Source organism: Acanthaster planci, linkage group LG01 (genome assembly GCF_054643075.1).
Source record: "Acanthaster planci isolate LZ-2023a linkage group LG01, COTS_SCS, whole genome shotgun sequence".
Taxonomy (NCBI): domain Eukaryota; kingdom Metazoa; phylum Echinodermata; class Asteroidea; order Valvatida; family Acanthasteridae; genus Acanthaster; species Acanthaster planci.
The window spans coordinates 40,128,828-40,155,186 of record NC_141777.1 but is presented as its reverse complement, the minus strand read 5'-3'; the positions used below and the strand labels follow the sequence as shown (position 1 = coordinate 40,155,186).

The following is a 26,359-nucleotide window of genomic DNA, read 5'->3' as shown; positions in this document are numbered from 1 at the left end:
TTGGATGTACAGTACTATCGTCAATTAGGCTGCAAAACCTACATTGTCCTGTCACCTCGTTTTAATATACCTCCAAAATGGCTTGGTATTGTTATTGAGGCCTTCTTGGATAACTTTATATACTTGTAATTCCATTCTGCCCTTCTGATTTGTTTCTTACATTCTTTCTGGAAATGATGATACATGTATGTTTATTTATTATGTTTCTCGGCACGGTTGTAAAGCCTCCTTTTTCTTTTGATCATCCACTTGATGGTTTTGTCGAACCAAGGTAGGCAACTCTTTCTTTTCCTCATCTTATTGGGGATGTGTTTGTTGACCGCCTGTAGAAGAGCTGATTTGAACTTATCCCACATCTGGCGTACATGTCGGAGCCATTCTCTTGCATACTTGAAGAGACTATGAAACAGAAATATTTTACTAAATTTTACTAAAACCCTTGAAATTGCACCTCTGGGTTTCCATTTTCCTGATTTTAAATTTTTGTTCTGTAATTTTAACCCATATTTTGGAGCTTTTGTAGTTTTCATGCTAATGTACATGTATATTTACATATTCATGAGCAAAACTATGATGTCATCCAAGGCACTGATTTGTGCACAGAAAATTTCTAGATTTTTTTTACACTGATATCGTAAATTTCATTTCCTTTGGCAATTTATTGTTGTGTAAGTATATGGCAATAGGCAAGCAAGCAACCTTTTCACATAAATGTTTTCAGATAGCAAATTTGGAGTTCACAATTTGAACATGAAAGCATGCAAACTGAACCATGTCTTCCTTGATTTACATCAAAGGAAAAGCGCCCTCACTTATCGAGAAATGCTTGGTCAATTTGTAAAGTTTAAAAAGTGCACCGGTACTTCTGGGGTTTACAGAGAAATTTTCCCAATCGATGTTGGGGCAGTTAAAATCTCCTGCAAGGTTTATGTGTTTCTCTAAGAGACCATCCTTTATCAGTTGTTTTAGGAGTTACTGAGCTCACTCAAGTCATTGAGATTCCAGTACGGCATGAAAAAACACCCAATCAGCAGATCTTTTGTGTTTGGGAATTTAATCTGGACCCGTTCTAATTCGCACTCGGTGACAAGTTCAGGTTGTTCAATGGAGATGGACAAGAATGAAGGCATCTCCTCCCAAGGCACTAGGTCATTCCTATATACAATGTACATGTAATTATCGTGGAAGACTCCACTAGATTTGATATGGCCTTGTAGTGGGTTGCAGCCAGTTTAATGCCATTATTAAAGCCAAGATTCCGTTCCACAGACCTCATCAGGCTTTACATGTATGTACTCCCTGACTGCTGCAGGTTCAGATTTGTTTGGATAACACACTACAGCCGTTAAGGGTCATCACTCTAAGGTTCAGCTTGGTACGTAGAGTGAGTGTTGAGTGACTATCTGCAGATACCGGTAGTGAAGTTGTTGAATAATGATGGTAGTGATACAGACCTTTGGAACTGATTTCCGAGCCCATTCTTGCACAAATCTACAGTTCCGAGTCTATTTTCTAACTTAAACTATTTTCCATTGTTATATGAACATGGAGTCTCGGGTCTATGATGCTCTTGCTGTTACCCTACACTTGAGAGCACACATTTGCTCCATTCACTAACAAGCACGGGTTTGGACTAAGTCAAACATCGACAGTATTGGTGCAGTCAATACCGTCAGTGCTGGATACATACAGTACTTGCTTCTTTTCCTTTTGCGCCTCGGAGTCATTGTTACACGTGTGCCATTGCAGCCAAACCTATCTGTCTAACCACCACAGGACTCTGTGAAATTGAGGAATGCTATATCAACTTCATGAGAGTATTTGTGCAGTCGACACTCAGTGCTGGATATATACCTGTATTCTCTTCATCTTGCGCCTTGGATTCATTATTATACGTGTGTCATTGCAGCGAAACCTTCTGGACTAAAACTACCACAGGACTGTATGAAATTGAGGAATGCTACATGTATATCAACCTCGTGAAAGTATGGTTAGCACATTTAGAACCACTTTACGAACCACTCAAAATGAGCTTCACTGATACTAATACATGTTCTTATATATGAATCATTCCGAAATGCCCCAACACTACAGATTGCTATTTCACTTGGAGAATAAGCAACTTTGGATTCAAATTACAATGCCGATTTTGGAGTTAAATAATAACATATAAGAATTTCTATAAAGCGCACATTCTCTCCTAAAATTGTTTATAGCGCTGCAAATATTAGCAATACAAGAAAATTTACGGGCCAACTCTTCAAACAAGATTATATATGTGCTCGGGGAGAAGCCATTCTGACAGATTTGTCACCTCTGGAACGCTATGATCTTGGGACAACTAGAAGATGTGTGAATTAAGCTATAATCCAACACTTTATAAAAAAGAGTGGGCAAAACCTAGACTTATAAATGCAGCCAAAATACATCAAGTTAATTCCTTATTGAAAGGTGAAGAGAAAATTCAAGTCCTTGTTGAAAATGTAGATTTACAAAGCATCCATCTTGAAAACACGAGGGATAACAACCTTTGTCATTTTCTATAGAGAAAGGTTAACGTACACAATAAGGCTGGAGTGTGGGCATTACCTGTATCTCTTAAATTTGTTAACTGAAGCTATTGGTGATTATTTAAATTGGAAAGATTGTGGGTTCTTTGGAACTTTGGTGTGGATGGGATTCCCCTGATTACTCCAGATTGCATTCGGAGCGATAACATTTACAACCTCCCTCTCTCAGAGAGTGCCCTCTCTCATCCCTGTTCCTATAAAAAGGAAACAAAGTCCACTTTCTCAAACTAACATTTTGACCTTAAGGAACCATTACTCAGTCCTGATTGGCCAAGTTCAGGTAAATTTCGACAACATTTAAGCAAGAAAACTTCAAATTTCTTACCCGAGTTTGGCAAAAGACAACTATTCAGTTGAATCACGCCATTTTGTTTTCTGTTTGGTTTCCTGACTCAGGCATTTTGGATTCATCAAAACAAATCTCTGCCCAGGTCAGAGAACCAGACTACATTCACTCATTTGTCGTTCACAGCTCTTTGGGGCGGTCATGTACATGTATGCTGCCGTTTTACCCAAAATTTTCCTCTCAAACCAAAAGCTCTGTTCTCTTTTCTTTCTGATAAGAAAGAGGACATTACCAACAACGTGTTTACATGTAGATAAGTTGTTTCGAAAAAGTAGAATTTGTTCCCTTATAATAGGAACGGGGTGCTGAAACAGCTGCCAAAAAATTTCATTATTTTCCCAAAAGTTATTATTTCAGAAGAATTGTTGTTTTTCCCGTCAGGAATAGTTAAAAAATGGCTGCAAAGTAAATCAGATCATACATGTAGTGTGCCCTCATACAAAAGACGAGATGCAAGATGGACTGAGAGCTAGTCTTTTTTCAAGGTTGGTTCCCTTTGCATGGACACGTACATGTTCTCGCTATCGATGTTCGGTATGTACCGCTACACCAACATAAAAAAGCCTCATGGGTTTTCAAACCTGTCCGGACGGAGATGTTCATTCTCAAGGCCTTATTATGTTCAAGAGTTTAGACATGTTACACATACATGTACATGTACCCATAGGTTTTCTCTGTACTTTCTTGCACCACTCAGGTACATTGGAAACAAGAACCAGACCAGTCTACAACAAATTGATCTCAGACTTTATTTGAAATAAAGGACTCAGGATTTTTTTTCGAATGGAAATAATATCTCCCTTCAGAAAAAAAATCCCAGAGTCCAGGGATATTATGCTTGTAGAGCGTAGGCCGATAGAAAGTAAACATGCGATCTGATTGAGAAAATAAAGCAAATGAAGACAGGGAAAAAGGAAGAAAATTGTGACGAGTGAGCGAGGCTTACTCCCAGCATGTGTGCATGACACACCATTGTCACTGACTGCACTTTATAAAGTATTCAACATGAATTGAGGTCTATGTCTATTTTGTATTTTCCCTAGTTGGGATGAGACGCACTTCGGGAAAATGGGGAGTTATTACATGAACAGGACATTCTTCTTTGATGTACATCCTCCACTGGGAAAGGTATGTCCTAATTAATTGAATTGCGAACGTGCATAAGTACCTACTGTACATGTACGTGTACGATGTGTGCAAGTAAGGTACATAGTCACGTGGTGCTCCGGAGTCAAGCTCTGGACATCGTTGCGAAAGGTACTGTGTTGTCTGTACTGTAAGTAATCCGTGCTTACTAGGGCTGAATGTACCGTATGAACCACAGCTGTACTCAAGTTGCACTGTGCAATGCTGATGCACTGGCTGTACAAAGCTGTGTTCTGTGCGATGCTGATGCTATAGCTTGCATGGTTGGAACATAATCAGGTGCTGCTGGTACGGACGTGATGGATTGTGTATGAGCATTGCTGATGCAGGAGTACATGATTCACACTGTGGTCGTGTTTGCTACACACGGATCTAGATCACGATCAGTGACCCGTTGTTGGTTTACTGTCACCAAAACCCACCTAATGGATGGTGCAAGCTAGCATTAGGATCACTAATCAAGAACTACATGTAGGTCCGTGTGAAACTAACAGGCCCAGTGGTATGCACTCTTGCGTGTTGCTGACATGGTAGCTCATTGCTGACTTTGAAGCGCACTATTTACATTTACATTGTGGTGCACTGCTTACATTGTGGTGCATTGCTTACATTGTGGTGCACAGTGCATTGCTTACATTGTGGTGCAGTGCATTGCTTACATTGTGGTGCACTGCTTACATTGTGGTGCACTGCTTACATTGTGGTGCACTGTTTACATGTACAGTACATTGTGGTGCATTGCCTACATTGTGGTGCACTGCTTACATTGTGGTGCACTGCTTACATTGTGGTGCATTGCCTACATTGCGGTGCACTACTTACATTGCGGTGCACTGCTTACATTGTGGTGCACAGTGCATTGCTTACATTGTGGTGCAGTGCATTGCTTACATTGTGGTGCACTGCTTACATTGTGGTGCACTGCTTACATTGTGGTGCACTGTTTACATGTACAGTACATTGTGGTGCATTGCCTACATTGTGGTGCACTGCTTACATTGTGGTGCACTGCTTACATTGTGGTGCATTGCCTACATTGCGGTGCACTGCTTACATTGCGGTGCACTGCTTACATTGTGGTGCATTGCTTACATGTACATGTACATTGTGGTGCATTGCTTACATTGTGGTGCACAGTGCACTGCTTACATCGTGGTGCACTGCTTACATTGTGGTGCACTGCTTACATTGTGGTGCATTGCTTACATTGTGGTGCATTGCTTACATTGTGGTGCACTGCTTACATTGTGGTGCATTGCTTACATTGTGGTGTACAGTGCACTGCTTACATTGTGGTGCACAGTGCACTGCTTACATTGTAGTGTACTGCTTACATAGCAGTGCACTGCTTACATTGTGGTGCATTGCCTACATTGTGGTGCGCTGCTTACATTGCGGTGCACTGCTTACATTGTGGTGCACAGTGCACTGCTGACATTGTGGTGCAAAGTGCACTGCTGACATTGTGGTGCACTGCTTACATTGTGGTGCATTGCTTACATTTCAACACATTCCCATTTGATCATGTTGATACACCAATTGGGGGATCTGATCCACCTTCTACCAAATTGCCGGATCAGATCCCGTAATTGATGGATCAGATCTGGCAGTTGTGTGTAGTGGGAACGCTAACCGTTATAAGGTGGATCAGTATCAGATCCACCTTTCGTGATTCTCCTCTGGAGTAGGATACAGATCCCCTTATTGGTGGATCAAATCCTGCAATTGGCAGATCATGATCAGATGGGAATACAAAAGATTGATCTGATCCGGCAATTTGACCTGTCAAATCCGTCCGTGCACGAGTAGCGCAAAACTTTTACAGTCTGATGAACAGAGAAATACGTTTTTTGGCATGTAGTTCATGTGAAAATTATAACATTCACAGTATGCACAATAAAGAACCGCTGAACTACGGGCTTGCAATATGTGTCACCACGTATTTGCGCGCAGTGCATGCATGCCGCAATGTGTACATGTACCTGGCTCTTCCACAATTTTCATTGCGCAATCGTCCATTTTTTAACTTTTTTCATTTGTGCAATTTTACTTGCTTTCCATCAAAACAAAATTCCATGTTAGTGTATAGCCCGCAGTGTGTAATAGACATGATAGAGTATTGAAAACGGAAGCAAAGTTTGAAGAGACAACATACTAGGCTGAACATTCAATCCGATTCAAGGTCGTCACGTCAGTAGAATTCCCCTCTCAGAAACCTTTGGATTTCCCTGTGCATGTCAAAAGCTTGGAACATCCAAACACTGCAAGGTCACAGGGTCACACGCATGAAATTTGATCCGTCCCAGCTTGCAACGCTGCCACAGAGTGCACGCTCAGCAAGCTAGCTCATGCATAATACCGAACTCTGTGACCTTTCGGGCTCGACTTTTTTGTGTGAAAAGGTGGATCAAGCGTGAGAATGCGACTTGGGGTTTTGTTATGGTCCACCTTTTCCCAATTCAAGTGGGAATGTGGTCATGTTGTGGTAGCTTTTATCACATTGTATGAAAGGACCCTGGTAATAAAGCAGACCCAATAATCATTGTATATTTCTTGATTGTTGAATAATTTATCACATTTGTTGTGCCAACAATCCTGTTGCCAAGGTGTATTTCTTGCGAATGCAAATGTGTTTTTCACAGAGAGTAATCACAATCATCATAAAGGACGGTACATTTCAAAACAGACCTTCTCCCTTGTCTTAAGATCACTCTTAGTGATCTGTGGTCTGTGGAAAGGTTGGATTTATGTTCTATACATATACATGTACGTGTACTCCCACAGGTTTTACCGCTGATCTCAACAAACTTAAGTTTGGCCGAGGGAGATTCCTACCACAGTAGTCTTAAAAGCAGACAAACAGGTAATAGCACCAGTGTACATGTATTTTAAGACATGTACATGTACCTGTACGTGTACAAGTACATGTACTGTATAATATTTGTGGACTTTTTTGCTTGGGCAGATGCTGATTGGTCTATCCGGACTGCTTACTGGATATGATGGGACATTTGCCTTTGACAAGCCAGGGGACAATTACAATGATACCAAATATATTGGAATGAGAGCTGTAAGTATGTATGTTCTGTTGTACTGTACACGTACATGTACATGTCTTAACATATAGTGTACATGCCTTTGCCTTATCCATTAATGTGATGCATTTACTCATTGGATAATACATACACGTACCTTTAGCCAATTACTGGCAGTAGTTTATGACATTACTGGATAAAGATATTTGTACAAGAATGCCCTACTACATTACTGGTACCAGGGGTACCTGTATGCATCCATTGTCAAATCTCTCCTTGTTTTCCATCATATACTGTGTTTTCCAGGGTATTTGGATTCATGTGGCTTTGCTTTCAGAGTTTTTTTTATTTATTTCAAATTTTTTTATGGTGGCTTAATTCACATTAGAGTTCACAGTTTTTGGGAGTTTGGCAATCTCAATTTGCAGGTGTGGTTCTGCAGCTAATTTTGTTTGGGGTCTAGACTCTTTGCACATGATGTCACCTTTTACGCTTTGCTATTGCCCTTTCCTTTGGTTTTTGGGGACAGACAAAGGTTTCTTAAGATAGCCCCTGTACACGTAGAACTGTGCCAGGCTGTTGGTTCGGGGCACTTTTGCCAGAGAAAAGCTGTGATCTACATGTTTGGAATAGACCTAAAACATAATGAGGTAACGCAACATTTACCGTGGTGTATTGTGGGTGAAAGGTGGGCATGGTGAGGACGACAGTACACGCTTTTGCTAGAACATCAGATCCAAAAGATCCTGTGATTGAGAAGGCCTACATATACGTGTACATGTATTTTCCAAAATGGATCGTGTTTACTCTGTCTAAAGTTGCGCAAAGGTTTGCATGACCAATGATCGTGTCTTCCAACTTTGATTTCTATTCCCACTTTTTGCCCACAATGCTTTGTGGTAAACATCATGTCATTAATGTCTTTGTCAGTTGCCCGAAAGGTGCGTACCGCGATAGATTTTAAGGTGGTCAGCTTGTGGTCAATTTTTTGTTGCAAATTTGGATTTTGTGTTGCAAAGCCACAAACAGTTGTCAGACCTCCTCACAATGTTCACACAGTGGTTTTCAGACGGTTTGATGCCCTCAGTTAATTCTTGTTTTAGGAATGCAACTTTGGAGAATCTTGCAATCATATTTCGTAGCTACTAATCAGAGGTGGTGGCAAGTCAATTTTTGCAAGTCCAAGTCAAGTCACAAGTCCATTTTTGAAAGTCTAAGCCAAGTCACAAGTCATTTGGTCCAGTCACAAGTCAAGTTGTAAGTCAATTTGGTCCAAAAACAAGCAAGTCACAAGTCTTTTTGACCAAGTACAAATCAGGTCTCGCAATTTTTGATTTCAAGCCACAGCCAAATGAACTGGACGTGGCCTTGGGCAGACAAGATCAAAGTAGAAGTCGCTAGCTGAATGAAGTTGCCTGACATTATTAAGGCTGAGTCAGTTTGAATAATTCACTATTCAAATACTCAACCTTCAGTTTGATCGAATATTTAAATATTTGGTGTTACTGACTGGCAGGTTATTGATGGTTAAACCATATACAAAATCAGTTGCAATAATGCACACAATTGTACATAATATTCACTACAATACAAGTAGCTTGTCTCATCAAGGAGTACATGTACAGTACCTCCAGCCACGATTTAGCAAGACGAACAATATACTCGTAGCTGCTTCTTGCCCTGTAGAAAATTTCTATTCCTTTCAATTCTTTAATGAATAATTTACTTTTTGAGTTGTTTTAAGGTTTCTAGTTGCTTGAAACAAGCCTCCATAGTGCAGTTTTTCTCACTTAAAACAAAACAAAATCCTCCCTTCCTTTTCATGAATTTGGCACTTAAATATTCAAATTCGGAAAATATTTAAATATGTGATAATCAATCAAATATTTAGATATTCGGCATAGCCCTAGACATTATCACAATATACTATTATGCAAGGCGTAAGTTGATAGGCCTAATTAAAACTTTAATGGGTTGTCGATTGAATAGTGTTCAGATTTGCATTGGTAACAAGTCAAAGACACGTCATCTTTTAGAAGTCCATATCCAGTCACAAATCAAAAACCGGTGCATTGTATATGTATGTACATGTAGTTACCATACCATATAAAAAGCTCTGGTAGTGAAACCAAGGTCAGCTTCAGTCGGCACCCGGTCTCTGGTGCAGGATCATGGGATGGCCTTTCAAGACCAGCCCAAACTCCAGGCCTGGGTCTTCCCTGACCAGCCCAAGGCCTTCCAGGACCAGCCTAGTGTTCAAGCATTTTTTTAGTTGGCGAAAGCTGGGGACTTCACTATTGGCGAAAGCTGGTGACTATGAGTTGGTTTGGCACCCATCATGCAACCTTTGCAAAGGATTTGAGACTATTTGGCATTTTTTTAGACACGTACTCTGGGGAGAATGCTGGAATGGCGACTGTCACCAGAAATTTCGAACACGTTCACAATTTCCATGCACCTCTTTATGAACTAAGAGAGCATTTAATGAACCCCACTCAACATCAAACAATCTTGGCAACATTTTTAAAACTAACTTGCTTAGTGCTGGGACTCCAATTTGCTGAATTTACGCGAGTCACAAGCCTAGTGTGAGGGTACAATGTACCGGTAAGTTTCTGTTGCTTAAATTAGGGGATAGGGACTTGCTTATAAATCTTAACAGTTTAGCCATTGTTACTTCTGTACTTAAAGTCACTGTTTTCTTCCCAATTTGCCTTTTTGATTCACCAGAGAGCATTCTTCATTTGATTTGGCACGTAGAAATGTATTACTGTGCAAACACTGCATTGGCTGCGTAAAACGTCCATGGATGTACATGTACAGTATGGTAGCCTACAATATGCATTGAACAAACACACATTTTGTATACAAGTTCATGAAGTAACAAAATGTTCCCTGAGTTACGCTGGTACCTACTGAAAAGCATGCAGATCCCAAAGATCTTACTTCTGACGTGTATTATGTATATGTACTGCACATGTATGTAAGGTACATGTAGTTTATGTGGAAAAACCGCACGCTCTCATTCAGGAAGCAGTCCTTCTTTCTCATCCAAGTTGACACCTACATGTACATGTATGTAGGCTATACAATGTAGGTTAAATTCGTACATGTAAGTAACCCTCAATGCATACCCGCATGTACATGTACCGGTACATTGTACTGCTACATATACGCATACATGTACAATGTATGTACGTATATTACGGTACATCATATACCGGTATGTACATGTACATGTACAGTATCAGGAAAGCGGATACAAGGAAGTGCATGCATATGGACATGTATGTGTGATTTCAGGGATTTCTGTAAAGCATCCCTTGAAAGTCTGTCACTACCCACATACTAAATTGTGGTATTTTATGCATTATATTATTGGATTCCATTGGAATGATACTGGTACAGACTATTCATATGATTTTTTTTCTCACGAGCTATTTCTACACATATATTAATTTTTCTGTTTTCTTATTTACACGTACATGTAGTTCTGTGCCCTACTTGGTTCAGGAGTTGCTCCACTATCCTTTCTTACTGTGCTCGAATTGACTAAGTCAGTACAGGCTGGAATTTTGGCTGCTTCATTCATTATATGTGGTAAGTTGAGATTAAAGAAATGTGTATACCAACAGGCCAGCACATATACTGTACATTGTAAATGTACCGGTATACATTTTAAAACATTTTCCATGAGTTAACATACATGTACATGTATATGTATGTACCGGTACATGCACAGTACTGCATGTACTTGTACCGGTTTGCACACATTTCTTCATCATGCACGTAGAAGCAGAGATACATTGTACATGTATGTCAGAACTGACCATTTTTCTATGTCAAATTTTTTCACTATTTTTTCTTGAAACATTGTACCTGTACTTATCATTCTGACAGCTTCCACAAGCAAAAAACATCAATGGAGAGATTGCATTAATGCAGAGACACTACTGCTCAGAAATATAGGACCTTTTTGCGATCAATTTACTGCGAAGAATTCTTCGCGAATTGGGTGTAATTTCAAAAGTAACACTTGTCCGGGTAGTTCTTTTTTTCGCGAAGGTAAACGCCACAAAGCCTCGGCCACCGCAGTAAGGGGGAAATGCGAAGCACTGTTTTCAAAACTCCGGGTGATGCGCGAACATAAGGTGAAATTCGCAAACGATGCCCAACGTTGGAACACACATAAAGCCTACCTCCATGCTTAGACCTTGACATAATTCACCAATGGAAACACCTTCACAAGTCACCAACACGATAATGCCCAGAATTGGAAGATTTGCCCATAACTGGAAGATTCGGTGTAATAAGTATTGTTGATATTTTAAAAGAGTAGGCCTGCCATTAAAAAATGCAAAAAAAATGACATGCTGTTCTTCGGCAGTCGGCGAACTTTTCGGTCATGAAACCCATGCTTTGACGACTCTCACGGGACGATTAAAACCACTTGTAGAATGAAGAAACTCCTGTCCACCTTCCCGTCCCTCCAATAAAACTAGTGTGAAAGATTTGTCAACCTCTTCGCAATGACATTTTAAGCTTTCACACAAAGTTTGAATGCATTTTCAATCGAAAAATAACATGCCATATCGATGAATTCGCTCCCAAAATCAAATCTTGAACCTCAATTTCTGTTGAAAGTGTGATTATTGCAGAAATATCAAATCTTTTTTTACAATTAACAGATAGAACTGATCAAACATTAAATGATTCTCTATTGAACAGAAATTCAAGTGAGAATTTTTTTTATTGCTTTAGGAAATTTGGGAAACATATTTACTTATTTTAAATCTCAAAATTTCATTTTGTAAAATTTTTCATCCTCATAGACGGCCTGTTGTTTTTCTGTTTCCAGTGATTTTGAATTTATTGTTAATTTTTTTACAAAAATTTTCAACCACTGGGCTCCGTAAAACAAGAGCATTGCCTTCACATTTGTGCTCGAAATTTTCCCTGAGACTAAGGATAACACTAGAAACTTTTGCTGGTTCAGAGAATGTTTCTTTCCCAAACATTTTAATCCACACAAGTGTTTCATTTACTATTAAAAAGAAACTCTACGGCTGTTTATCTCTCTCCGGGAACCTTGTTTTCGTGGATTTGAAATAAATAGAATGGGTAGATAGAGTTTATTTTTAGGGCAAAAAGTAAACAGTTTATATTACTTCGTGTTACAAAAAACAGAATGAAATTCCCCTCATTTCCTGTACAAACAACTAAATCGGAGAAAAAAGTTGCAGAAGTAAACACAAATTTCATGAAATTTGTTTTACACTAAAATGACAACAGCCCAGATTAATGTACACAAGTTTATAGTCCAATGGTAAAGTTGAACACTGAATAAAGAGAATTGATGAACAGTTTACAGCTGGGGTGGGTTTTCTCAGCAAATTAATGCATTTCATTCCCTTTCATTTTCATTGCCTTCTTACATTTGATTTTTGTACGTAAGGGACGGGGTAAGCGGTGCCCTTGCCCTTCCCCGATGCGACGAGCACGGCTCCTTCTATGGTTCTTGTATTTTTTATTCTTTGGGGAGGCCGGGATGATCGGTCGGGGATTAAGATGATTTTTTTCTTTATGTTCCAGACAGGGTCGGTGGCACAAAAATAAAAGATTTTTTTGGTTGAAAACGGCAAAATATGTAGGGGGTCGGTGAAAGTTTTTTGGTAAGAGCCAAAAATAAGGGTAAGTTGCAAGTGAAAACCATACAAGTAACTACGTTTGACCTACAGAGGAAATGAGACATAGTTGTTTGATATTAAGTACAGCTCTTCCACCAAGCTATATGTTGTGTAATTGTGAACTCTAAAGGAATTCGCGAAAAGTGAATGTTACAAGTGAAAGGGACAAGATAAGTATTTTTCACCATTCAGTTCTTGTACTGAGTGGGAAATTAAAAAATTAACGAAGTCAAAACACGGCGAGAGCGTTGAACATTAATATAGTATCAAATGCCTCACCACATTATACTGGCATACATAGCAAAACATGCATGATGGAGACACAGACCTGGCCCTAACTTAAACATACATGCCGCAACATATATGTACTGTATTTATATTTCGCAATACTTCCAGGGATTTCACAGCCTCTCCTCGGGATGTATTTCTTTGTATCAACACAGTGAACGCACGTGCCTGCCATTAGTCTAGTACATGTATATGTACACAATACAACATGCCTGTGTGTATCTCGACATGAATAACCCTGACTTTGTTCACCATCTTAAATAAGCTTAGCGTTCACGTAGACGAGATCTGTGTAAATTCTGAATTTTTACATCAAAAATTAGTATACCAGGTTCCGATCATGAGCATCACAGTATGATTGATCCTGTAACCCAGATATGATTTCACGGTAAGAAGTGCTAATTTCAAGTGTTTTCTGTGCGATACCAGTTGTACTTGGCGCTTGAATGAATCTTGCCAACTTCTTGGAATGCTTGAGGAGCCAATATGAGAGCACAGGCATTTCTATTTCTTCCCATCATTTCTCTTCTGTTATTCCCCAAGGTATAGTAAAATGTTGCTCCACTTCAAAACAATAAGAAACAAAATAAAATACAACAAACGAAAAAAAAACCTAAGAAACTTGGATGGAACAGTCACAGTCAGTTCGTGGACTCCAATGTAGGCTGCATTCAGCTGCACTTGGTTTCTAGCCTTTTTCCCAGATTTTTTTTTCAAGCCCTCGAACTTAATCTCTCCACTGCTGAAGTTTTAGTCGGGTATGTAGAAATTAATGATGTTAAACACAGTGAATCATGCTGTCGGCATAGGGTGTTTTTTATCGACGGGAAAAAAGGACACTGTAGGCTAGATTGGTCCCCTATCTATGTCCCTTCTCTCTATGTAAAAACGTAGCGCTGTTTCCTCCATATTCTATGGTTGAAAAGGACACAAATTCGCTTATGCTTATCGAATATTATCTTCACTTTGAAAGCACACTACTTTCTAACCATCCCCTTTTCCGAAGTGTAACACTTGTTTCTCGGGGTACCGAAAACAAATATAATTTGTTTGTAAGCCCCCCTCTTTCAGTGTTGCTAACCAAAATCTTAAGGCTTTACAAGCTCCAGCTTATACCAAAGCTTTAGCCTGGACTATGCGTGGCCTGCCCATGAGTACTGATGGAGCTTGTGTTCATTAGATTCACGGAGTACCCGGCACTTTTATATACTGTAGATGCATGTGTGCTGCATACATACTGTACAGTAAATATTGCGAGTGACGCCTAACCCTAACGTGCATACCATGCATACATGTACATATGTAGCATGCACATTAGGGTTAGGGTAAGGCGTCACTCGCAACATGTACTATACAGTATATACATGTATGTATGCAGTACACATGCATGTAGATCATGTAAGTATAAAGTGCATTGCCGTGGCATTTCTGTGGCAACGAGCTGGTCCATTCCTCGAGCAGAGTCATCCGGATGTGTTCTTTGCTGATGTGTGTTTCAAACCCTAAAATAGCCGTCCTTATTTTTTTTTTAAGATTACTATATTTCGAACAGGTCATCAAAACGTATATACATGTAACACCACTGTTCATTGGAAACTTAAATCAATTGCAAAATGTTCTTTTACTGTACTCATGATGGAATCACGATTCAACTACGCCAATACGACATTAGTTGGATGGACCCGACTGTCACTCTTTTTACTCTTGTTGGCAAATACAAAAAAATGCAAATTGTTTACTGGTATCATGACTTAAATGCACAGTACAATTTGAAAGAAATATAGGGCTTGACATTTCAATCCTAGCAGAATGTTTCCTTTTTTGAACAACTTTTTTTAACTATTTAGGTTACACATCATAACGATCTATAATAATTTCTTTGTATAACCAAAACAAGATTAACCACTACCAGCCGGGGACTCCGAAATCGGAGCCGTATGGTTTATATGTGTGGCCGGGGTCTCCGAACTCGGACAAAGGAAACAGGGCCCTGTAACAAAAGACCGTACTCCGAACAAAAGACCAGGCTGCTGGGCATTACCGGCATTTTTCACTCTCAAAAGTGGTGATAATCCAGCGTTATTTTGAAACCGTATACCAGGGTTTGGGATATTTAGAGCAAGCGGATTACCACCGATGAGCCACACAGCACCGCTGCATGCTAATCTGGCCCCTATTGAAAAGAGGTCAGCTGTGCACTGAGCCAGGTTCGTGAACAAAAGATAGTTGTATAACACGGCACAATCTGGGCTCTGTTTACAAGGCTGCAGGCCTGGCTGAAATATTCGGGCGTCAATGAAGGTCACCTGTCAACTTAGAGTGCCTGAAGATTACTCCGTGCGGCTATAAACAACTGTTAAATGGAATGATGAATTGTTGAAGGATTTTGAAAACGAAAAAAAGATAGTCATGCCGGCCCAGCATCCTCAACGTTGAAAAATGCCCCGGCCCGAAGTGGTTAACCCATCAACAGAGTGGGCCTTTTCATAGAATAAAATGAAAAGTGCCGTATATTAAAACTTTATGGGTAGATGCCGCCATGGTGCAACCAACACGACAGATTTGTTAACTTGTCCTTCACGCACGGTACAGGCGCATACATGGGAGATCACCTACAATCTTTCCTTTAAACACTTTGTAGCATAAAGTTCAGATTAAATTGTGCAATTGATTTACCTTTCGAAACGAATGGCGGTGTTCCATACATCATAATGATTTGCTAGAATATATTCATATTAACAGTCAAAAATAAAGACGGGTATTTTAGGGTTTGAAACACACTGGCATAAAGCACATCCGGATGACCCAGCCCGCGGAACGGACCATCTCATTGCATGCCACAGAGCAATGCACTTTATACACGCATGTGCACCGCATACATACTGTGTATGTTAATGCCTTACCCTTACATGTATGTGCATGCGACGTACAGAGCACGGGTACACGGTGAAACTAATAAACACGAGCTCTGTCGGTTCTCGAAGGTTAGCCATTTATAGCCCAGGCTATGCTGAAGCTTTGGTGCAGGCCAGAGCTTGTAAAGCCCGATTTTTGTAATTTTTGGCCTTGAAATTTTTGTCAGCAACACTTAAAGTGGGCAAAAAAATGGGAAAATGATATTTGTTTTCAGTACCCCAAGAAAACAATTCTCACATTTTGGAGAAGGGGAAGAATATAAAGTATACATGTAAGTAAAGGTTTTTTCCAAAAGTTTTCTACCTTTAATGTTTTTTGTTCCACTTTAACCCTCCTATGCTGAAGTCACTCTTGGGGTCACTTGGTAAACACCTCAAAGAAGCACAGCTGTGTTGTGTTGTGCACTGCACCAACATACAAGAGAGTGACCTTGGGTACTTGTTCATATTTGTGCTGTAAAACCAAAGGAGGGTTAAGGATGGATTAATTGGCTTTCGAGCTACAGTGGTTTGATTTTATGACTTTTATTAATCCTGGCCACCTTAAAGTGGGTTCTTTTGGTTTGTTGTTTGATGTTTGTCTTGTTCTTTTTTATATACATGTTCTAGTTTGTTTTGTTCACTCTTGTTTGGCCAAATAAACAAATTTGTGTCCCATTTCACTATGGAATATGGAGGAAGTTGCTCTGCATTTTTCCGTAGAGAGAAGCGACATCAACAGGGACCAATCTAACCTACCATCCTTTTTCACCCGGATAAAAAAACAATGCCGACGGAACCCTTCACTGTGTTTAATATTTTCAATTTATCCGACTAAAACTTCAGCGGAGGATAGATTGAAAATAAAGGCTTGAGGACTTGAAACAATCAGGGGGAAAGGCTAGAAACCAAGTGCAACTAATTAAACAGCAGCCTACATTCAGTGCACGAACCAACTGTTCCATCCTAGTTCGTACATGTAGGTCTCTTATTGTTTATTATATTTTATTGCGTTGAAGTTTTTTAAACAGAGCAACATTTCACTATGCCTTGGAAAATAAAGGAAGGGAAGTGACAGGAAGGAAAAAAAATGCCTGTGCACTCATATGACTCGTGAATCATTCCATGAAATTGGCAAGACTTAGGTGTATTCAAGTACCGGTACCAAGTACGACTGGTATCGCACAGAAAACACTTGAAATTAGCATTGCTCACCGTGAAAGCATATCAGGGTTACCGGATCAATCATAAAAATTCAGAATTTACACAGATCTAGCCTACATGCACGCTAACCTTATTTAAGATGGTGATCAAAGTCAGGGTTATTCATGTCGAGATACACACAGGCATGTTGTATCGTGTACACATACGTGTACATGTACTAGACTTCTGGCAGACATGTGCGTTCACTGTGTTGATACAAAGTAATACATCCCGGGTAGAGGCTGTAAGGTCCCTGGAAGTGTTGCAAAATACATACATGCTGCGGCATACACGTTTAAGTCTGGACCTGGTTTGTGTCTCTATCATGCATGTTTTGCTTGTGTACACTAGTATAATTTGGTGAGACATATGATACTGTATTAATGTTCAACGCACTCACCATGTTTTTACTTCGTTCATTTTTTAATTTCCCTCTCAGTACAAGAACTGAATGCTGAAAAATACTCAACTAGTCCCTTTCATGGGAACCTCAATGGGATCACCTACATGTATGTCCCCAGTTCTTGCTGACATCTACATGGAACAATTCAAACAAGCAGCCATTGCCACCAGTGATCTCTGCCCAAGAGTGTGGCTCAGATGTGTTGACGATATGTTTGTCATATGGCCTCATGGTAGAGACAAACTAGGAGCTTTTCTGGAACACCTCAATGGGCTCAGCATCGGTGTCCAGTTCACCACAGATCAAGAAAGAGATTGCACCATCTCCTTCTTGGATGCGGATGTGTCCAGACGACCCAATGGCACCCTCTTACATGCATCTCCCTTCATGTACACCGTAAGCCAACTCACACAGATTGGTACCTCCACAAGCGCTTGTGTCATCATCCCAATTATTGGATCGAGAACTCAGTCAACACCACACTCATCCGTCTGGCACACAATGTACATGTACATGTATATATGTGACCAGGACAGCCTACTCAGAGAGCTACACCACATCTCCACAGCACTAAAGCCAGTGGTTTCAAGAGATCACATTTTCTTCAAGTACATTTCTGATCATGGCGATTTTATGGCTTCCGTCATTATCTCGCGGTGGCTTTAGAGAAACGTTTTGCTGCATCGTGGACCGTTTGACATTTGGCATCAACCCAGATAGTGTTCCCTCTTTTTCATTCCATATTCATGAGTCCCTCGATGGAATGGTGATGCTCCGGGATTTTTCTCTTTGTACCAAGGTTTCTGAAAAGAAAATCTCTTTTTACTGAATGACGTTCGCAAAAAAATGACGTCCGAGATATAAAATACGATTCCTGATGAAAATCTAATGCTCAGAGTTTTTGATTTTAATTTAATTTTTAGTGGGAATATCTCCAAAATAAGTGGAATAATGTACATAGTGCATAGAATTTTCAAGCACTACATGTGACACCATTTTCGGCATTCTCGAACGTCATGCATTTTTTGTCAAAATTCTCGAACGTCATCAAAATTCTTCCAAATATGATGCTCTTCTGATGATGTCTTCTGATGATGGACAGACAGTGACAGAGCACTCACTGTCTGCATGGTCTGAAACGTAGAGTACCGGTACCAGTTCTTTTGCGAACCACACATACTCACAAAAGAGATAATTCACATACACGTAGTGTCTCCGCAAACTTCCTACCTTATTGTAGATCCACCATGCAAACCTTCAAGCATTACCTGCATTAATGTTACGAGGCACAGGCATCTTGATGACTGCCTTTCATGTTTTCACAAGGAGTAGCGAAAATGACTGCCCCCTGAATACATGTACGTGAACAAATATACATGTACACCGTATACATTCCCTTAAAAAGGCATAAAAGTATGGCACATGTACCGGTACATGCAGGTCAACTGAAGTTTTCATTGTTATGATCAAAGAGACACACATCTTTGTTACTATACATGTACCGGTACATTCTGATTCAGACGCTGATGAAGGCTGACATTACATTTCTCTATTCTCTTACACACGCTTCTTTTGCGTCATGTACATGTGCATGCTTACATGTACATGTACTAGTGCCTCACAGACTATGGTTGCCTGACATTATTCCACTTGCTGTTACCTCACAGACACTGGTTGCCTGGCATTATTCCCATACCGGTACTCTTACCCTCAGACACTGGTTGCCTGACATTATTCCACTTGCTCTTACCTGCAGACACTGGTTGCCTGCATTATTCCAATATACTCTCACCCACAGACACTGGTTGCCCGACATTATTCCCATACCGGTACTCTAACCCGCAGACACTGGTTGCCTGACATTATTCCACTTGCTCTTACCCGCAGACACTGGTTGCCTGACATTATTCCAATATACTCTCACCCACAGACACTGGTTGCCTGACATTATTCCAATATACTCTCACCCACAGACACTGGTTGCCTGACATTATTCCACTTTCTCATACCCACGGACACTGGTTGCCTGACATTCCCCTACCGGTCCTTTTGCCTGCAGACACTGGTTGCCTGACATAATTCCAATATACTCTCACCCACAGACAATGGTTGCCTGACATTATTCCACTATATTCTCACCCACAGACACTGGTTGCCTGACATGATTCCACTATATTCTCACCCACAGACACTGGTTGCCTGACATTATCTCAGTATATTCTTCTTGATCCCATCCTACTCTTCTTCATTATGCTGTCTACATTCTGTCTGATCAAGTTCTACTCAACATCCAACAAAACCTTCAGTGTGTCATGGTGGCTGTGGATGATGGCAACAGGAATTTCATTGGCCTGTGGATTTAGGTAATGGCATGATTACAGACCCAGACCCACACCCTGAAGCATTGAAGCATGGTGCACTGTTCACAGTACATGTTACTACAACGGTTGCATAGCTTCTCATTAGTGTTTTGCCTTGTTCAGTAAAACAGGACATATTTTAAGAAATTAGGGTCATGCAAATCACAAATGCATGGTTGCAGTGCACGCGCATCTAGTCGTTTTTAACCCTGTGCGCAATTCCACCATTGAAATAGTAAATGATAAAAAGTATGTTTGATTAAAATTACAAGGGGTAGGATTGGATGGTAGCGAAGAAACTGAGAAAATTTACTGAATCCTTTAAAGGGAAAAAGAACTTGCCTCATTTTTCACCATAAATTGGTTGCATAACCAATCAAACAGAGCGTTGCCTGACTATTGTTGGTGTAAAAAGATGGGTGTCGAACATTTGAATTTTAATAACTTTATCCAACCACACATGGTGAACAAATAGTCTGTGAGTGTGGACAAACAGTTCAAGTAGAAATGGTCTGAAAATTAAACTTTTTTTTTGTAATGGCAAACCTGTAATTGAAATTAACATTTCCCCAACACAAAGTACATCTTGAAACACATGTAGTTCACAATACCCGCTGCTACTTGTAAATCTGAATTGAACTTGCCAACTGACCCCGGCAAGCTTGGTGGTCGAATAGTTCAGATGTCTGCACTACATTGTACAAGTACATGTCATATTAAGCAGGAGGTCATGGGTTCAAGTCCCACCCGAGTAAGCTTGTGAATTTTTCATTAGCTCTGGCACAAGCACTGAGTATACAGTGAAGACATTGTATACTGGTTTGCCCTTATGGTGTAAGGGCAAACCTGTTTAATATTGAAACCAACATTCTTCTCATTATCATTAAATTAATTACACTTTAATTCAACAGTGTGAAGTTTGTTGGGTTGTTTGTCATTCTTCTGACTGGATTGAGCACTATTCATGACCTCTGGAGGCTACTGGGAGAACTGTCTTTGACGAAGGTTAGAAGCAAAGATTATCATTTGATCAACAAGGTGATACTTATTCACAATTACAGTAGTTGGGCGATTCCAACATTTTTTTAATCGATTCAAATTCCGTCCAGGAATCATGATTCCACTCGGAATCTATTCCAGTTTTTACATAATGTGTGCGAATGCCATGTTGAGCATGCCCGAGATTACATACACAATGCACTTGTAAGTTGTTTCCTAAACAGTCGTACATGTACCTGTCATTAAAAAAATATCCTCTTATTGCATTAGAAACATGAAAGATTTATTATCATTACAGATGTTTAAATTGGAAATTTTTTTTATATACACACTGCCAAGGTTTGTGGGATTTGGGGAATTTTCCAAAAGCTGGCACCATGGGAATTTTCAAATACTTCAACAATTACTTGCATTTCATGGTAAAGGAAGAATTAATGTCAGGCTAAGGGCTGCATTGTTTAGGTTTTTCAGTTCTGAGCAAATTTTTGTAATACGTGACGAAGTAGGCCTACTTTTTCCATGACAGTTTGCTTTGATTCTTGAAGATTAAACCTCGACGCTGGTCCGGCGGAAGGTTTTCTTGGAAGACATAAACACTCCAAGGAATGAGTTACTAATTTGTGTCAATCCTTCAGATATTGCAGTTGAGTTTCCAATAAGAAATACAGGGTAATCAGGGACAAGAAATTTCATTGCGAGGAATTTGGCATCTGAGAAAAACTCTGATGTAGTTTTCATCGGGCACAATATAGCATCCAAATGCTCAGCATGTTAAGGAGTCACAATTGGCAGGAAGCCAACAATGGGCCATCGGTATGCTGCAGACGAATGGGTCGGATTACTGCACGCACCGCTATGATTCTGCAAAGCATGTGGGCCACGTCTCATAATGGACTTCAATTTTTGGCAATGAAAATAAAGCCACGCAGTTTAGGTTCCTTATATGGTATAAAACCACACGTTTCTTCAAAAATCGACTGATCATTTTAAATGGCAGTCTTTTGGAAACGCTGGACTTTTCCTGGAATCGGATCTCAAGGTTATGGAATTGGCATTGATGTGGATTCTATTCCTAAAAAAAGTGGAATCGTGACTCCGATTCCGAATTTGGAATTGATTCTACCCGATTCCAGCATGGATTCACCCAAGCCTGAATTACAGTAGTTTGGAGTCATACATATGTCTACTCATCCACCATCCTATTATAGAGTGACTGATGTGCCTTGTATTTTCTTCTCTCTCCCATCCTTTTGCCGTCTGCAACATCTTTGTAGATGACACTGGTTCGTCATTTGGTGGCCAGAGTTGTTTGTTTGATATTCCTACCAGTTCTGGTCTACCTGATCATATTTGCTGTGCATCTTCAAGTTCTTAAAAAAAGGTAAAAGTATTAAAGGATAAACCTTTTAGGAGGAAAATCATTTGAAAAGAATACTTTTTGTTACAGTATGTTCAATTGTTTTTGCTTTACATGTATTTTGTCCCTTGACATAAGTAAGATTTGAATCTTTGTGTGGTGGAAGAGACATGAGAAATAGGTTTGCGGGTACACCATGGAATCAACCTCTTTTGGGCGAGCTGTGGTTCTTAAAAGAACCGATGACGCTTCGGTGACGACATTTCGACCAGTGTGCTCTGGCCGTCCTCAGGAGTTAACACTCACCAGTTCTTTTAACCACTACCTGCCAGGGACTCCAAAATCGGAGCCGTATGGTTTATATGGGTGGCCAGGGTTTCCGAACTCGGACAAACGAAACAACGCCCTGTAACAAAAGACCGTACTCTGAACAAAAGACCAGGCTGCTGGGCATTACCGGCATTTTTCACCCTCAAAAGTGGTGATAATCCAGCATTGTTTTGAAACCGTATACCAGGGTTTGGGGCATTGAGAGCAAGCCAATTACCACCGGGGACAAAAGCGCTCCACCACCGCAGCGATGAGCCACACAGCACGGCTGCACGCTAATCTGGCCCCTAATGAAAAGAGGTCAGCAGTGCACTGAGCCAGGTTCGTGAACAAAAGACAGTTGTATAACGCCGCACAATCTGGACTCTGTTTACAAGGCTGCAGGCCTGGCTGAAATACTCGGGCGTCAATGAAGGTCACCTGTCAACTTAGAGTAGTGCCTAAAGATTACTTTGTGTGGCTATAAACGGCTGTTAATGGAATGGTGAATTTTTGAAGGATTTTGAAAACAAAAAAAATGATAGTCATGCCGGCCCAGCATCATCAACGGTGAAAAATGCCCCAGCACGAAGTGGTTAAGAACCACACTCACCCAAAAGAGATTGATTCCATGGTCTACCCGCAAACCCATTTCTCATGTCCCTGGACATACACGCACTGTCATGTACAGTACATACTTACATGCACCTGTAAGTTGTACAAATGTACATGTACGATGACTGGTGTAAGCATATTTGTGGATCTTTTTTGTACTTTCATTCACAAGGGAAACATACAAGTTTGTCAAACCCAAAGAGTGCAAAGGTTTTTATATTTTCCATAGTGTAAATATACATTTTTCATGAATAAAAGTTTACCTTTTCCAAATGCATTAAAACTGCAGAATCTGTGAGTACATTTGCCACATTGAATACCTGAAAGACTGCTGAATTGGGTGCAATTGTCTTCAACGGCATGATTAAAATTTATCATTTTTTTTCTTGTAGTGGGAGTGGTGATGCATATTTCAGCTCCCACTTTCAGTCAAGTCTCCTAGGTAACAGTCTGTACAATGCCTCCATGCCGAGAGGTAGGTTGACAACCCATTTTAGAAGAAACTTTAAAATCACATGTAATGTACATGTACCGGTAGGTAAGCGACCACAAAACAAAACTCCAAACACCACCCTTTCTTGGTAAATCTCTAAACAAACTGATTTGAGAGTTAATTTACCGGGGTATATGAATTTGTCATCTTGCACCCCTACATGTTTGTGTGCAGGTTGAATACAAGAATCACTGTGTGAAAATTAACTCCCATACATGTACATGTGTACAGTAGCATGTAAGATGGTGGAATGCTACCATAGTGAACACCAATATACTCAGTGTCTACTTCCACCTAACACTCCCTTTGGCTCCTGCACATTTGTCAAACTTTGAGAAATTTTCTGTTTGTCTTCAAAACAAGTTATCAAAGATTGCTTGAGGAAGTAATTGAATGACTGGTGATAAAATTAAATATCTGTACCAGTACATATAAGAAAATATAAGTCATTCTCGCAAAGGGACAGTCTAAGTCAAAGTTGCAAGCCTACTGGTAGATACTTTCTGTACACATGTAGACTGGCCTTCATTACTTGCATTCAGCAAGGGTCATGTGGCCATCAGTCATGTCAGTAATGTACATAATGCCAACATAAATTGCAACTTTTTAGACCTCCTTGACCCCCTCCTTCCCATATGCATAGCATGTGCCTTTGCTCTCCTGCTGCATACCCACACTCATCCCGTAATATAGCACCGTGAAGGAATCAGGCTCATGGTGCTGGTTTGACACATGTATGGTACCGTAATGTTAAGATCCACATGTGGGTTTAAAGTTAATATGTTATAACAATTTTTCAGTGTATGAGAACTGGTGCTGGTCAGCATTCAATTTTGAAAGTACCAGTACTTATGATGCATGTGTATAATTTATTAACAGTAAAATTAGAACTCTGGGTGTGCATACATTACCTTAGACACCTGCAGTATGTTAATGATGATCCCCTGTACATGCACATAATTCTGGAAGAACAATTCTTTGATGTTATGACTTCCCTTGTTAACATGTACACTGTATATTTTAGATGTTGTGTATGGATCAGTAATCACACTTAGAAATCATCGAACTGGAGGCGGACTTCTTCATTCTCATAATCATCTTTATCCTGAAGGCTTCGGCCCGAGGCAACAACAGGTAATTGTTAATTTTTTTCAGTGGGGGTCATAGTAAATATAATTAATTATAATGAGTACAAGTGTGAATTTTGTATCTCATCAAAGTACACACGTAGTTGAGCTATGTTAGTTGTAATAATAATAGGTTGTCTTTCCTCTCCCCCCTCCCCTGGACAGTATACATGTACTTAACACTTTCTGCTTGGGCAGTTATGATGCTAGGCCAGGATATTTATCATTTTTTCAGTTTTCAAAATTCTTAAAAATTCCTGTCTTCATTTACTGGATACGAACAAACATGTGAAGGACTGTCTGGTGTCCAGTCTTTCCTGACAGACAAAATCTATGGTCACCTGAGTATTTCAGCCAGGCCTGCAGCCTTGTAAAAAGAACCCAGATTGTGCAGTGTTATTTAACTTTCGTTTGTTCATGAACCTGGCTCAGTGTGCTGCTGACCTCTTTTCAATAGGGCCAGATTAGCATGCAGCAGTGCTGGAGCGCTTTTGTCGCTGGTGGTAATCCCCTCGCTCTAAATGCCCCAAACCGTTGTATACAGTTTCAAAAAAGGCTGTATTATCTCCACTTTTTAGAGTGAAAAAATGTTGGTGATTCCCAGCAGCCTAGTCTTTTGTTTCGAATACGGTCTTTTGTTGCAAGGTCCTGTTCCCTTTGTCCAAGTTCAGATACCCCAGCCATGCATATAAAGCATACATGTCCGGATCCGGAATCCCCGGCAGGAAGTGGTTAATAGTATAAGTTAAGTTTTTTAAATGCCCCCATCACATATTAGTACATGGAAGAAGAACCTTTGGAACCCGGCTCTCAAAAATATTCTTCCCTCACATTTAGAAATCCACTGCAGTTTTTAAAACAACTTTCGGTGTGTGACAACACATTCACCCGCTTGTTTATTACAATGTACATGTACTGTATATGTACATGTAAGCACATTTTCTGCAAGATACTGATACATACATGTATCAGAGGTTGTTTAATATTGACCAAGGTATGTATTAGGTTTTTTGATTTTTTTTTCAATTTTATGGCACAGATTACAGCATACTCGTATAAAGATGAAAATAACAAGTGGTTGATTAAAAGAGCTGATGCTGAGTACGATCCAACAGGACCGATACATTTTGTGTCGCATGGTGATTATGTACGTCTTGAACATGTCCAGTAAGTGTTGGATTTCTCTTCAGCCTTGTTCAATCAGAGCATGAGTGGAACACTGCCTCATTGTGCCTCTGTTTTATTTCTGCTGCTGAACTATTCTTTTATTCCATTTATCTGGAATGTAAAAAGATCATGATACTAACATCTGGCAAACCATACACACTTCTTTTATTCAAACCTGCCTTTACTGATTTCAACTTCTGTAGGAAGTTGTCTGGTTATTTTCCCCCGAGAGATAAATACCCAATTGGCATGCCACCTTCAGTGTTTCTCTTAAAGTTTTGTATGAAGCTTTCATACAGTTCTGTATCCTACATGTTTTTAATCAGCCATTTGCTTCTGATAACATCATCAGGCTGTCTC

At 40.0% G+C, this 26,359-nt stretch overlaps 1 protein-coding gene across 7 annotated transcripts in view; it reads left to right on the top strand.

Moving 5' to 3' along the window:
- Positions 1-26,359, top strand: part of pomt2 (protein O-mannosyltransferase 2) — a 58,899-nt gene that overhangs the window by 5,722 nt on the left and 26,818 nt on the right. For 2 of the 7 annotated variants that reach the window (XM_087132842.1, XM_087132839.1), the window contains exons 2-10: positions 3,960-4,044; positions 7,028-7,132; positions 10,589-10,697; positions 19,761-19,935; positions 20,844-20,937; positions 22,206-22,312; positions 23,605-23,687; positions 24,730-24,839; positions 25,872-25,999. In XM_087132842.1, the coding sequence (XP_086988968.1) occupies positions 3,960-4,044; positions 7,028-7,132; positions 10,589-10,697; positions 19,761-19,935; positions 20,844-20,937; positions 22,206-22,312; positions 23,605-23,687; positions 24,730-24,839; positions 25,872-25,999 (996 nt within the window). Of the gene's footprint in view, positions 1-1,260; positions 1,376-3,297; positions 3,402-3,959; positions 4,045-6,846; positions 6,926-7,027; positions 7,133-10,588; positions 10,698-19,760; positions 19,936-20,843; positions 20,938-22,205; positions 22,313-23,604; positions 23,688-24,729; positions 24,840-25,871; positions 26,000-26,359 lie in introns of those variants that run through there. The other 5 variants (XM_087132847.1, XM_087132862.1, XM_087132854.1 and 2 more) reach the window with 5 other exon arrangements.